This window comes from Telmatherina bonti (assembly GCF_933228915.1).
Source record: "Telmatherina bonti genome assembly, chromosome: 18".
NCBI classification, from domain to species: Eukaryota; Metazoa; Chordata; class Actinopteri; order Atheriniformes; family Telmatherinidae; genus Telmatherina; species Telmatherina bonti.
Window position 1 is genome coordinate 7,264,863 of NC_136616.1, and position 14,972 is coordinate 7,279,834.

Here is a 14,972-nt window from a genome sequence, read left to right on the forward strand (position 1 = left end):
TTACCTGTAGAATTTTTCCTCTGGGTCTTACAGAGTATCCACATGAGAAGGAATGCCACAACTCCAAGAATGATGTTGGACAGCATCAAGGCAACGACAGTTGGGCTGGGCACCAACGGTTTGCTGTCAGCTTTAAACATAATAAACAGATAGTGCTAAAACATTTGGCATATAGTTTTTAGCTATATGCTACCATATGCTATACAGTTTATATTTATAAGAACTTACTGTGTGATATCATGTTTTTAACTAAAGAACAGTCTTACAAAAAATACTGTTTTACCCTCACAGGTTCCTCATTTGGCCAGACAAATATTATGAAGGATGTTAACTGTAAAGATATCTGCAACCACACCCCATGGACATCCAAGTCTCAAGGATCTATCATAAAATGAAATGGTCCTCACCCTTAAATCCTCCCAATCCTGAACCCGTCATGGAAGTCATAGTTATTCATAGACACGACCACACACAGATGCATGCACATGCAAGAAATTAGCCCTGTTTCTACTTTTAGGCGTCTATACAGACGTTGCATATCCTTCATGATATAATATATCTCTGCAAACACAAGGTCTATTTGAATACTTCTGGAGGCATGGTAGGTTGGTTAAGATGAGTAAATATCAGAATACATGTTACTGGAGAAGAAGATGGCACATTGCACAATGAAAAGGTGCTCAACATAACAAAACAGGCACTTTCAGGATTAATTTGAATATCCCTTTAGATGCAGCTGTTGCTCTAAATCTCTATAAAATCATAAGACAGGATGTGAATGTGAACAGGATGTGATTTAAGTAAAACTAAATTTGAGGTTTTAGTTCAATTCAGGGGAGTTTTCCAAAATGAACATTTTGGCATAAACTGACCTTTTATCATCCAAGTCCCTCACTGGAAGACTTAATCTAACGGATTAGCTGTCACGGTTTCTCTCTTTTTTTCTCAGTCTATTGTATAAAACATTATGTCACTGACTTTAGTATCCATGTGTGACAGGTTCAGAGTTTTGTTTTTTATTCTTATAATTCCTATCTTATTTCTGCAGCCAGTTTGAATGGACCTTTTCTTTGTTATTACACATGCATGCAGGTAAATTTTACTGTGAAGTGCTATAGATTTTAAGATAAAATGTATTGTTAGTAAATCTAAAGCCAAAAGTAAACTGGCTGAACTTAATATAATAGTAAGGGATGACATACATTAATGTAAAAAGCTGAGTAAACATAGGTAGTGTTAGCCTTCCAGCAGCCCACTACATGGCACAGCTTCAACATTTAGGCTAACGTCCATTAGCTGTCATACTGAAAGTGAAAAATTTTCCTGAATGTCCACCTCTGAAAATTACATTACTGATTTATGTGAGAACAGATGCTGGAAATCATATTCTTCACCAACGAGTACCTTCTTTTTAATGAACAAATCCACACAGGTTTACAGCTACAGGGCAGCTAGACACACGCTATTCCAGGAGCGGTTAGCTATTCCTTAGCTCCCAAAGAGTTTTATACATGTCAACATATCTAATGATAGTTAATAATCTATGGGCTCAACATTAAGTCAGGAAGATGCTTCTGCTGTAAATGAATATTTGCAAATAATTTTACAATTTGTATTTGTAAATCAACTTAAAGTCTTATTTTGGACAAATAATCTTTCCAAAGTAAAAGTCTGTAAATGTGCAGTGAAGGATTTGCATGTCATGTAAGAGCCTGCAATGGTTCAGAAGGATGGAAGCTGTCAGCTCTCTGATCGGACACTTTGATTAGTCATCATCCAATCCGATGGTCTTCCACGCAGTTTTGTGCTGCGCATCTGTGGACGGAATGTTTACAAAAACAACTTCTCCTTTTAAATACAATAAATAACTACAATAAATACAAATATTTTCCTACACATTTAACAAACATGATTTACAAATATAAACTCTGATATTAATTGCAAACTTGTTATACTGAGTCCATAATGATGTTGTTACGAAAGTTATGGCTAAAAACTGAAAACGTCATTGATTTCTTTGCTTGTAAAGAAACATTGCAGAGCTAAAGTTAACACATAGACTCCACAAATATGACCCTTTTTGCTGACTCGATAATTTTTCTGTGAAGTTTTCAGCACCAATTTAAAAAGATTTTGATAAATATCTATTTTCAGGAATTTGCTTTTATCAAGAACCACAATTTTATTTTCTATTTCAGGCTTCAAAATAAAGGCAAAAAAACACAAAAGCAAAAACCTCTTTGCAAAAAGCTGAGCTAAAGCTTTGTTATTACGATGCCTAAATGTAAAACAAAATTGTTTTTCTAAATTTTGGATTATTTTTTATTGAGAACCATTGAGGAAGATGCAAGCAGCCAGTTGCGGCTCCCGAGGCAGCAGGCGCCTCTCCAATCACATTTTAAGATTCATTCTTGACCTATTGGGATTTTTGAGTGTGTTTCAGACTTTAACCTCCACTAAACTCTTCAAAGTTCCCCATCTTACTGGTAATAATCGTGGTCCCATTTCCAAACAGTATCCGTCCTCATGAAGTCAGAACACAGTAGTAGGTTCCAGCATCCTCAGAGCTGTGTGGACACAACTCTAGCACTTAGGAAAACAACCAATCGCCTTATTTCTAAAAGTGCAACATTTCCTCAACAAGCCAGCTCTGAATATTACATTACGGTTTCATTTGAGAAAAGCTGTCCTAAAAATCTGCCGGGTCATTTCCTTTTCAACAAACACAGGTTTACATGCTAATGAGCAAGGAGCAGTTAGCTACTCCAGGCTCGGGTTGAGTTACAGCCTAACAAACTTTCAGTCCAACAAGCATCAATAAATTTATCCAGGAACATTGCTGAGCCCAAATGTGTTCGGGGTTTATTCTGATTTGAGTTAAATTAACTCAGCATAAATCCTTTTATATGCTAGTATTGTTGTTGTTTTAAGTTTTGCTAGTTTATTTATATACTTTTTTTTTGTTTCTTTGTGACCGTTATTATAACAATCTAACAGAAAGATCATTAATTGAAAAAAGTTTCTTACTTTTTCAGTACACTGATTATGTTAATACAGTTTTGATATGATGTTCTTTCTTTCCTTTCTTATTTGTTTGTTAAATTATGCTTCCTGTTTCTGAAGTTTTAATGTTGACTAATTGTGCTGTACCTTACATAACCAACGCAAGCGCTAGGCGGCTCATGCAGGTTTCCCTTTCCATAAATTGTTAATAATGTATATTATACTCAGTGAAAAGTTTGTTCTACCAAATGATAATATGGGAAACCAGACGGCTATGACTACACATATAACAAATTAAACAAATGTTTGCTTTTTTAAGATTTTTAAAATATAAGCTGACAGTATCTTAAACTCATGTTGCCCATCTTACTGATAATAATCGTGGTCCCGTTTCCAAACAGTATCCGTCCACATGAAGTCAGAACACAGTAGTAGGTTCCAGCATCCTCAGAGCTGAGGTCCTTCTTGAGGAGGTTGAACACACAGCTGGTCTTGCCACTCTCAGTCTTCTGACAGGAGCTCTTCTGATCTTCAGAGGAATAAATCATGGTTGGAGCAGATTTTTCAGAGTTTTTCAGCCACATGACACCAGTATGTTCAGCTGAGCAGAGACCAAACCGAACAGAACAGCTGAGAGTCACAGAGTCTCCTGACTGGACGGATTCAGACTCTGGCTGCTGGACGATGCTCATCGTCTCCACACCTGGAAAAGAAAGCAGAAAATCTCGGACTGTAACTGAGATGTTTACATTTAGACACAATTGCATCATATTCTAGTGAGAATTTATACCTTTCAGCATCAACATGGTTCCTGAGCCGAAGTGAATGTCGCTTAAGTGCATCACTCCACAGAAGTACGTTCCAACATCCTCCCATGATGTCGGAGATATGCTCAGATGACTGTTGATGTTGTCAAATTTCACTGAAAAACGCTGCTGAAATCCATCAGCAAATACACTGCGGTTATATTTAGTATCCATCGTTGTAACAAGCTGCAGCTTTCTCCCCGTAGTCAGCTTGTACCACACTCTTCTTGTCATCCTGCTCTTTATGAAGCAGCTGATAGCCGCCGAGTCGCCGAGCTTCAGCGTTTCTACAGAATCCGGTTGAGAGACTTCACTGAGCTCTGCCACACCTGAAGGAAGCAGACAACATACCATCAGCTTTGTGTTTAACAAAGTTTCCACAAGTCCATGTTTGTTACTCACACAAAGACCAGAGCAGGAAGACCTTCACAAAGACCAGCATCATCGTGTCTGCTTCTCTGCTCCTGCTTCTTCTCCACAGCAGTTCTGGCCGACTGAGGCAGCAGGAGATGGTTCAGATTCACCAACACTGACTTGTCCTACATTCCACCACATCTGTCAGGTCTGATTGGTTCGTCGTCCTCAACCTGCAGATTAAATATGCTGGGTTTTACGAAGTCATAAAAAACCCCTAAATCTTGACCTGTTTTCCCATCAGTGTCAGCAGAACATGAAACAGATGGAGGGGCCTTGTGATAGGCATTGTATCATTGTTTCTGTGTCAACAAGGAAACCACAATCATCGATGCAAATTTTTTCATATTTACAAATTCAACTCAGTGCCAGCAGCCACATAAAACAAGATGTTTTATTTAAAGTCTAATACACTTAAATAGAAACTCAGCCATCAGTTCATGTTCTATGAAAGCAGAACTCAGCTTTCAGCAGCAGACAGAATACATATGTGTGTTAAAGTCACACCTTGCTTATTGTTTGCAATTTGTAGGAAATTAATGCTCACGCCACACCGATCCTTCTGTCAATCTCACTCTCCTTCCTTCCCTTACGTATGAAAAAGAACCTGTGATATTCCAACTCCTCTACTTGGGGCAGGACCTCACTCCCAACATGGAGAGGACAATCCACCCTTTTCCAGCTGAGAACCATGGTATTGGATTTGGAGATGCTAATTCTGAGGAGATTCTGGTCCACCATCCGGCGGCTCAGCAGGGGGAAGCAGTGCTCCATCAATACTGTGTACAGTGGAGATGGGGAGCTGCTGACCTCAACTCGGGACGTTGTGGGTCGGTGGAAGGAATACTTCGAAGACCTCCTCAATCCTACCAACACGTCTTCCGATGAGGGAGCAGAGCTGGGGGACTCAGGGGTGGACTCTCCTATCTCTGGGGCTGAAGTCGCTGAGGTGGTCAAAAAGCTCCTTGGCGGCAAGGCCCCGGGGGTGGATGAGATCCGCCCGGAGTTCCTTAAGGCTCTGGATGCTGTGGGGCTGTCCTGGCTGACACGCCTCTGCAGCATCGGACATCGGGGACAGTACCGCTGGATTGGCAGACTGGGGTGGTGGTCCCCCTTTTTAAGAAGGGGGACCGGAGGGTGTGTTCCACTTACAGGGGAATCACACTCCTCAGCCTCCCTGGTAAGGTCTATTCAGGGGTCCTGGAGAGGAGGGTCCACCGGATAGTCGAATCCCGGATTGAGGAGGAGCAGTGTGGTTTTCGTCCTGGTCGCGGAACAGTGGACCAGCTCTATACCCTCTTTGGGGTCCTGGAGGGGACATGGGAGTTTGCCCAACCAGTCTACATGTGCTTTGTGGACCTGGAGAAGGCATTCGACCGTGTCCCCCGGGGGCTCCTGTGGGGGGTACTCCGGGAGTATGGGGTACCGGACCCCCTTGTACGACCTGTCCGGTCCCTGTACGACAGGTGTCAGAGCTTGGTCCGCATTGCCGGTAGTAAGTCGGATTCGTTTCCGGTGAGGGTTGGACTCCACCAAGGCTGCCCTTTATCACCGATTCTGTTCATAACTTATATGGACAGAATTTCTAGGCGCAGCCGAGGTGTTGAGGGGATCCGACTTGGTGGCCTCAGGATTGGGTCCCTGCTTTTTGCAGATGAAGTGGTCCTGTTGGCTTCATCTGGTCGTGATCTCCAGCTCTCGCTTGAGCGATTCGCGGCCGAGTGTGAAGCGGCTGGGATGGGAATCAGCACCTCCAAATCTGAGACCATGGTCCTCAGCCGGAATAGGGTGGATTGCCCTCTCCGGGTCGGGAGTCAGGTCCTGCCTCAAGTGGAGGAGTTTAAATATCTCGGGGTCTTGTTCACGAGTGAGGGAAGGATGGAGCGCGAGATCGACAGACAGATCGGTGCGGCGTCTGCAGTAATGCGGACTCTGCGCCGGTCTGTCGTGGTGAAGAAGGAGCTGAGCCAGAAGGCGAAGCTCTCGATTTATCAGTCGATCTACGTTCCTACCCTCACCTATGGTCATGAGCTGTGGGTCGTGACCGAAAGAACCAGATCTCGTATACAGGCGGCTGAAATGAGTTTCCTCCGCAGGGTGGCCGGGCTCTCCCTTAGAGATAGGGTGAGGAGCTCGGTCATCTGGGAGGAGATCAGAGTAGAGCCGCTGCTCCTCCGCATCGAGAGGAACCAGTTGAGGTGGCTTGGGCATCTGGTCAGGATGCCTCCTGGACCTCCCTGGTGAGGTGTTCCAGGCACGTCCCTCTGGGAGGAGACCCCGGGGAAGACCCAGGACACGCTGGAGGGATTACATCTCTCGGCTGGCCTGGGAACACCTCGGGATCCCCCCGCAGAGTTGGCAAATGTGGCTGGGGAGAGGGAAGTCTGGGCTTCCCTGCTTAGGCTGCTGCCGCCGTGACCCGACCCCGGATAAGCGGCAGAAGAAGAAGAAGAAGAAATCCAGTTTACAACCAGGAATTAAAACCATTCCACTTGCGCATTCCATTCTTTCTATAGAAGTCTATGGGAGTGTTGCAACTCTCCTTGGAGCACTCTGGTTTAAAACAACATCCAGGCTACAGCTGTGTCGATCCAAAACTCACCATCCAATCTGAATGTGCCCCTGAAAGAGTCCGCTCATGAAATGTTTGTGTCAGAAACTAAACCTAACAATCGTGAATCAAAACCAAAGACAGTGAAGCACAAACAAAATAGCGAGAAGAGAGAAAGAGGAAACTGCAAATAAAACTACTCAATCTAACCAAATAAAAGCTTAATAGTTTTCATGATTATTGATCATTTTTTATTTTGAGATAATTTATTTTACTTAAGTTTTAGAAAGTTTTGGTTTTAGTTGTTTTTTGCTTGAGTTTTAAAAAGTTTTGCTTGGAGATTATGGAACAAATCTAATTCCATAGATGACATCCCAGGGTGCATTGCAGCCTGAGTGATGGGTCTGGTCTGATGAGATGTGGATCAGGAGATGGAGGATGTGGGTGTGTTAATGAAGGCTAAAGTTCTGAAACACCCTGAGAGTCATTGCAGCATCCGACATGTCACTCGCTCCTGATCCAGGCTTCCTAGATGACTTGAGGTTCACATTGGAGTTGTGTCTGTGGATCACAGGGAATCTGGATCGACACAAGCTGTGTGCAAAGATGCAGCAGCTGAAGGTCAAGCTGTTTGAAGCTGGGTGGGCAGTTCCAACCATTGCCACTAACTCACTGTTGGTGGTCCTCCAGGACAGAAACCCAGTAACCACTGGGGAGCAGGTTCCAAGGGCAAGACAAGAGGCGGTAGTCGGGGGCAGATCAGGTCGGTAACAGGCAGGCAATTCGGATAGGAGTGCTTGAAGGTCTGGCATGAGAGCAATAACAATCTGGCAGTGAGTGAATGGTGGAAGCTGCATATATACACAGGCTGAACTGATGGGGATGATGAACAGGTGGCAGTGGCAGGTGAGGGTAGTAAACCTGATTAGGGGTGTGGCAAGCAGCAATGCTGGAGGAAGCAGGGCTGATTGTGACATATATGTAAGGAGAAGGATTTTAAATTCTATTCTAGATTCAACAGGCAGCCAATGAAGAGAAGCTAAAACTGGAGAAATATGATCTCTCATGCTGGTTCTGGTCAGGACTCTGGCTGCAGAATTCTGGATCAGCTGAAGGCTTTTCAGGGCATATTTAGGACAGCCCAGTAATAGAGAGTTACAGTAATCTAGTCTCGAAGTAACAAAAGCGTGAACCAGTTTTTCTGCATCACTCTGAGACAGAATGTCCCTAATTTTGGCTATATTACGTAAATGAAAGAAGGCTGTTTTAGTAACCTGCTTAATATGTGGACCAAAGGACAGGTCAGGGTCAAATATTACTCCAAGGTTTCTCACTGTAGCACTGGAAGCTAAAGTAATGCCATCCAGGTTCATTACAAAACCGGAAAGTTTAGCTCTGAGTTTTTCAGATCCAACGAGAATTATTTCAGTCTTATCTGAGTTTAAGAGGAGAAAATTTCTAGACATCCAAGTCTTTATGTCTATGAGACAATTTTGTAGCCTATTGGGCTGATTTGTTTCATCTGGTTTAAAGGATAAGTATAGTTGAGTATCATCTGCATAACAATGAAAGTTTATTCCATGCTGTCTAATAATTTTGCCTAAAGGGAGCATATATAGTGTGAAGAGTACTGGTCCAAGTACAGAACCTTGAGGAACTCCATGACTTACTGTAGTTTGGGAGGAGGACTTGTCATTTACATGAACGAACTGAAGTCTATCAGATAAATATGATTTAAACCAGCTTAACGCTGTACCTGTAATTCCAATCACCTGTTCTAGTCTTTGTAACAGAATGTTATGATCGACTGTATCAAATGCAGCACTAAGATCAAGCAAGATAAGTACGGACACAAGTCCTTTGTCTGAGGCCATAAGAAGGTCATTAGTAACTTTCACCAATGCTGTCTCAGTGCTATGATGAGCTCTAAATCCTGACTGAAACTCCTCGCATAAATTATTTCTGCTCAGGTGGGCATGTAGCTGAGCGGAAACTATTTTCTCCAGAATTTTGGACATAAACGGGAGGTTAGATATAGGTCTATAATTTGCTATCACCTCTGGATCCAGAGATTGCTTTTTAAGTAAAGGCTTGATTACAGCAGTTTTAAATGATTGTGGTACATATCCTGTCACTAAAGACATATTGAAAAGACTTAGTAGTGATGTATTAATTAAAGGGAAAATGTCCTTAAAGAGGCTCGTTGGGAGAGGGTCTAAGATGGATGGTTTAGATGAAGCTATTATTTTAGTTAATTCAGAGGGTTGGACAGGACAGAAACTATTTAGACACAAGTCAGATCCTGGTTCTAAGGATGCTTCGGAGACCACAACAGGCTCAACATTATAGGTAGAAGGAAGAGTATTGTGGATTTGATCTCTAATAGTATCAATTTTACTCCTGAAAAAATACATGAAATCATCACAGCTAAGTGAGAAAGGAATACATGGCTCCACAGCACTCTGGCTCCTAGTAAGCCTAGCTACTGTGCTGAAAAGAAACCGAGGGTTGTTTTTGTTTTCCTCTATCAATGATGAATAATAAGCTGTTCTTGCCGTACGTAAGGCTTTTTTGTATACAATTAAACTTTCTTTCCAGGTTAAGTGAGACTCCTCTAATTCTGATGATGGCCATCTGTTTTCCAAACGCCTTGATGCCTGTTTTAGAGCTCGAAGCTGGGAATTAAACCAGGGAGCCTTCATAATCTTACCCAATTTCTTCTTCTTTAGGGGAGCAACATTATCCAAGGTTGTACACAGCTAACTGAAGCTATTATAGTATCAATATGCTGATCAATCTGAGCAGGAGTAAAGCTTAAAGGGGGACTCTCAGTCATGCTAACACATGGTAGAGGTGAAAAAATTGATTCAATTAATTGTTTAAATTTTGTAATATTATTGTCTGATAAACATCTACTATAGTAGAATTTATTTTTGGTCAGTCAGTAATCAAATAAAGTGAATTCAAAGGTTAATAAGAAGTAATCGGACAAGACAGGGTTTTGAGGAAATACTTTGAGCTTATCAGTCTCAATACCAGATGTTAGAACAAGATCAAGAGTATGACCATGAGAGTGAGTGGCTCCATGGGCATTTTATGAAAACCCAATTGAGTTTAGAATAGAGCTAAAGGAAATGTTTAAACTATCATTTTCATCGTCAACATGAATATTAAAATCACCTAGTACAGTGACCTTATCAGTAGTCAGCACTAACTCAGACAAGAGATCAGAGTATTCGGTCAGAAACTCGGAGTAAGGTCCAGGTGGGCGATACACTAATGCTAAAAGGAGCGGTTTCTCTGAATTCCATTTTGGATGAGATAAATTTAATGTCAGGAATTCAAAGGATTTATAGTTAGTTTTGTGCTTAGGACTAATTAATAATTCTGACTTAAAGATAGCTGCAACACCTCCTCTGCCTGTAGTTCTAGGAATGTGAAAGTTTAAATAGTTAGCTGGCGTAGCTTCATTAATACTAACATAATCTTCTTGCTGTAACCAGGTTTCCGTAAGACAGAATAAATCAATGTGGTGATCACCTATCAAGTCATTGACTAATAAAGACTTATTTGGGAGGGATCTAATATTCAGTAGGCCACACTTTATTGTCTTATTTTCAGATTTTATTGGATCCATTGGTTTTATTTTTATGAGGTTTTCACGATTAACCCCAGAAGTGTTTTTGTGTTGTTTAATTCTTACTGCTGGGGAGTTGTATAAGGTCGGAATGGGGTTTTATGAGAGGTCGTCTAAGACGAAGGAAATGTTCTGGTGTGAACCCGGCTCCCATCTTGGCTCTCATTTTTACAGTTACAATAAATATAATGTTTCATGTAGAAAAGGGTCTTACAAATTGAGGTTTAAACTTTGACTTTTCATTAATTATCGAGATGACTGAGTTTTATGTTTGTTCTTTTTGAAACATTTCATATCACAAAAATGCATCATGTGAGTGTGTTTAAATAAGTAGACATGTTTGCATACGGATTCTGTTATAAATAAAATTGAGTTAATGTAAAAAAAATTAGTTTTCAGCTAAATGAATCAACGTATACTGGTTTTACAAGAATCACCTGAAGTATGGCAGTCCAGATAGTTTGGTTCCTCTAAATTGCATTAATTTGAAATGAACTGACCAAAATAACTCACTTTTATTTTAACTACATCCTTCTAACTAATAAAATTTGTTGGATTAACTCAATTAAGTTACTTTCAATGAAAGTATTTGAGTTTATCTTGCATATATAATTGGATGGAAAAACTGCCCTCAATGTGAGTTTAACCAAGTTATTTTTCTAAGTTCAGGTAAAACTTGCTATGTTAGCTACGTAGCAGTCCTGATTCAGGCAAATAATAAGGTATGATAGGCTAGTTATTAAATTATCCTCTTTTTTCAGTGCCAATTTCAGCATTTGTATCGCAGGTTACATCTGAGGGCGCAGATGGTGTTTATATCCTGGTTTCTGGTCCTTCGCTACGAACTTACCACATCAAACAGACTCACCACATTGAAACATTCTCTTATCTTACTCTGGTTTGTCAAGTTTCACACAAAATGTAGGACTTTTTCAGAGATTGCAGTATTTAAGTATTTTAATGAAACAAGGTTACATACAGCATGAACTTTTTTTGCAAATAGTTGGAAGGAAAGAAAAGCTTTTTTATAAGGTCATTTTGTGTCATTTTCTGAAACCAGTAAATAAATGCTAAACTTCCCGAAATGTAAAGATCCATGAAGTCACCTGCTTTTAAAATGGACAACCACTTTACACAGAATGTATTTTAAATGGGGAATTAATCTGTTTGAAGTTCTTAATTTATTCTTTTCTATGTACACATCATTAAATTTGAAGCTGTGCAGGAGGTTCAGTTGCTCGGGTTCAGCATTTCTAAGAAAACATTTAGCTTCTGATTGAAAACTAAATTAAGTTTATTCAAAATAACAGGAATGCAGAAACAGATTCACACATAGTGGTAAAATTTTGTGTTCATTATAAACTTTACAAATATAAACTGCAAATTAAGCAGGTGAAGAAAAGAATCATATTTAATGCAGAAACACAACAAGATCCCTTCATTTTCTCTGCTTTACATTGACGTACACACATCCACTCCAGGTGGCATCGCTCATTTTCTGAAGATATTTTTCATGTTGGACCTAAAGAAAGACGACAGTTACAACATGTTCATTACACATGATGCACGTGGAAAATAATGCAGTCATGATATTGCAGCAGCTACCTCGGTGCTGGTCGGAGCTGGAAGTCCGGCATGTGAGTCTGAAAGGAAAAATAATGACTTTTACACTGTTGCATTTATTTAATGAAGGATACTGATATGAAGAAGTTATACCTTCACAGTGGCAGCAGGTTTTTTGGGAGATGATGCACATTAAAAACCACAGATAAACACTGATGATGAAGATGAAGATGAGCACCAAACCACTTTGATGGAAAGGAAGCAGATTGAAGCTTGTATCGCCTGCAAATCCAGACATAAGAAACGTCACATATTCGTATTGATTAGTAATTAAAGTAGCCTGTTAAATGAACTTTTACTATTTTACTATTAATTTAATCTTTTGATAAAAGTCACATTGCTAAGCACACCAGCTAGTTAGCTTAGGACTTTCTACTCTGGTAATATTACTTATGGCCACACTCCTCACCAGTTGGTGGCAGTAAAGCACCAAACCATTGCATACCAACCAGCAAGAACAATAGAAGAGCACGAGGTTGTTGCACCAACGTGGATGATTGTGACCCGAGCTGGCTGGAAGAACCTGTTACCTCTTCATACAGGTTCAGTTAAAAGACAAAGATGCAACAAGCAAGGAAATTGTAATTAGCATACAGTGGAGAGATAAATTTCTGCTTCTCTGAATCACCCTTTGCTTGAAGCAACTTGCCATCCTAAGGCCAGGCACGCATTTGTTTAGGCTGCGATTTGAGGTGTAACACCTAGCTTACAGCAGGCTGCAAGTTTGAAATGGGATTATTTGTGATTGATCTCGATCCTGTGACTGATCATATTGATAACCCCAATAAAATTATGTAAATTTAAAACATGTTGTACGTTTTAGAAAAGTTTTCAGGCGCCCAAAAGCCCTAACATGTGCGGACACAACTCGAAGCACTTAAGCGGGCAACTATTGGTTTTATTTATAAAAGCCAGCTCTGAATATTTACTGTTTTATGTGGGAAAAGCTGTCCTAAAAATCTCTGTTATTAGTTTTTTAATAAAAATAAATCAGTACAGGTTTGCACCTACAGGGCAGCTAGCTACATGCTAATGAGCAAGGTCTGCTAACAAACTTTCAGTCCAACAAGCATCAATAAATTTATCCAGGAACATTGCTGAGCCCAAATGTGTTCGGGGTTTATTCTGATTTGAGTTAAATTAACTCAGCATAAATCCTTTTATATGCCAATATTGTTGTTGTTTTAAGTTTTGCTAGTTTATTTATATACTTTTTTTTTTTGTTTCTTTGTGACCGTTATTATAACAATCTAACAGAAAGATCATTAATTGAAAAAAGTTTCTTACTTTTTCAGTACACTGATTATGTTAATACAGTTTTGATATGATGTTCTTTCTTTCCTTTCTTATTTGTTTGTTAAATTATGCTTCCTGTTTCTGAAGTTTTAATGTTGACTAATTGTGCTGTACCTTGCATAACCAACGCAAGCGCTAGGCGGCTCATGCAGGTTTCCCTTTCCATAAATTGTTAATAATGTATATTATACTCAGTGAAAAGTTTGTTCTACCAAATGATAATATGGGAAACCAGACGGCTATGACTACACATATAACAAATTAAACAAATGTTTGCTTTTTTAAGATTTTTAAAATATAAGCTGACAGTATCTTAAACTCATGTTGCCCATCTTACTGATAATAATCGTGGTCCCGTTTCCAAACAGTATCCGTCCACATGAAGTCAGAACACAGTAGTAGGTTCCAGCATCCTCAGAGCTGAGGTCCTTCTTGAGGAGGTTGAACACACAGCTGGTCTCGCCACTCTCAGTCTTCTGACAGGAGCTCTTCTGATCTTCAGAGGAATAAATCATGGTTGGAGCAGATTTTTCAGAGTTTTTCAGCCACATGACACCAGTATGTTCAGCTGAGCAGAGACCAAACCGAACAGAACAGCTGAGAGTCACAGAGTCTCCTGACTGGACGGATTCAGACTCTGGCTGCTGGACGATGCTCATCGTCTCCACACCTGGAAAAGAAAGCAGAAAATCTCGGACTGTAACTGAGATGTTTACATTTAGACACAATTGCATCATATTCTAGTGAGAATTTATACCTTTCAGCATCAACATGGTTCCTGAGCCGAAGTGAATGTCGCTTAAGTGCATCACTCCACAGAAGTACGTTCCAACATCCTCCCATGATGTCGGAGATATGCTCAGATGACTGTTGATGTTGTCAAATTTCACTGAAAAACGCTGCTGAAATCCATCAGCAAATACACTGCGGTTATATTTAGTATCCATCGTTGTAACAAGCTGCAGCTTTCTCCCCGTAGTCAGCTTGTACCACACTCTTCTTGTCATCCTGCTCTTTATGAAGCAGCTGATAGCCGCCGAGTCGCCGAGCTTCAGCGTTTCTACAGAATCCGGTTGAGAGACTTCACTGAGCTCTGCCACACCTGAAGGAAGCAGACAACATACCATCAGCTTTGTGTTTAACAAAGTTTCCACAAGTCCATGTTTGTTACTCACACAAAGACCAGAGCAGGAAGACCTTCACAAAGACCAGCATCATCGTGTCTGCTTCTCTGCTCCTGCTTCTTCTCCACAGCAGTTCTGGCCGACTGAGGCAGCAGGAGATGGGTCAGATTCACCAACACTGACTTGTCCTACATTCCACCACATCTGTCAGGTCTGATTGGTTTTCAGTCAGCCCTCCCACTTCTCACTTCAGTCTATCTGACTGGGGAAATAAAGAACTGCGCAGTTTGTGCAGATAAGCCATGCTTGTAAGAATTTCTTCTGGACTCACCTGGTTGGGCTGAAAATCCAATCAAGTAAAAAACTATCCAAAAAGACGTGTTTTTGGCAGCTTGACAAACAATTCAGTTCATGAACACACAGTCATCTCCAGGAACAAATACACACAGAAATCAACTTTTTTTAACACCATTTAGTGGAGAACGGGGTTGCTTGTCACACTTTGTACCTCGGCTGGA

At 40.6% G+C, this 14,972-nt stretch overlaps 1 protein-coding gene across 1 annotated transcript; it reads right to left on the minus strand.

The window, feature by feature from the left end:
• Nucleotides 1–296: 296 nt before the first annotated feature.
• Nucleotides 297–7,433, minus strand: LOC306768985 (signal-regulatory protein beta-2-like; the record flags this gene model as incomplete). Its single annotated transcript, XM_079257487.1, has 5 exons — nucleotides 297–343; nucleotides 3,374–3,706; nucleotides 3,794–4,138; nucleotides 4,234–4,303; nucleotides 7,251–7,433. 5 exons carry the CDS (start codon nucleotides 7,431–7,433, stop codon nucleotides 297–299), a joined length of 978 nt encoding a protein of 325 aa, XP_079113613.1.
• Between the last annotated feature and the right edge of the window lie 7,539 nt (nucleotides 7,434–14,972).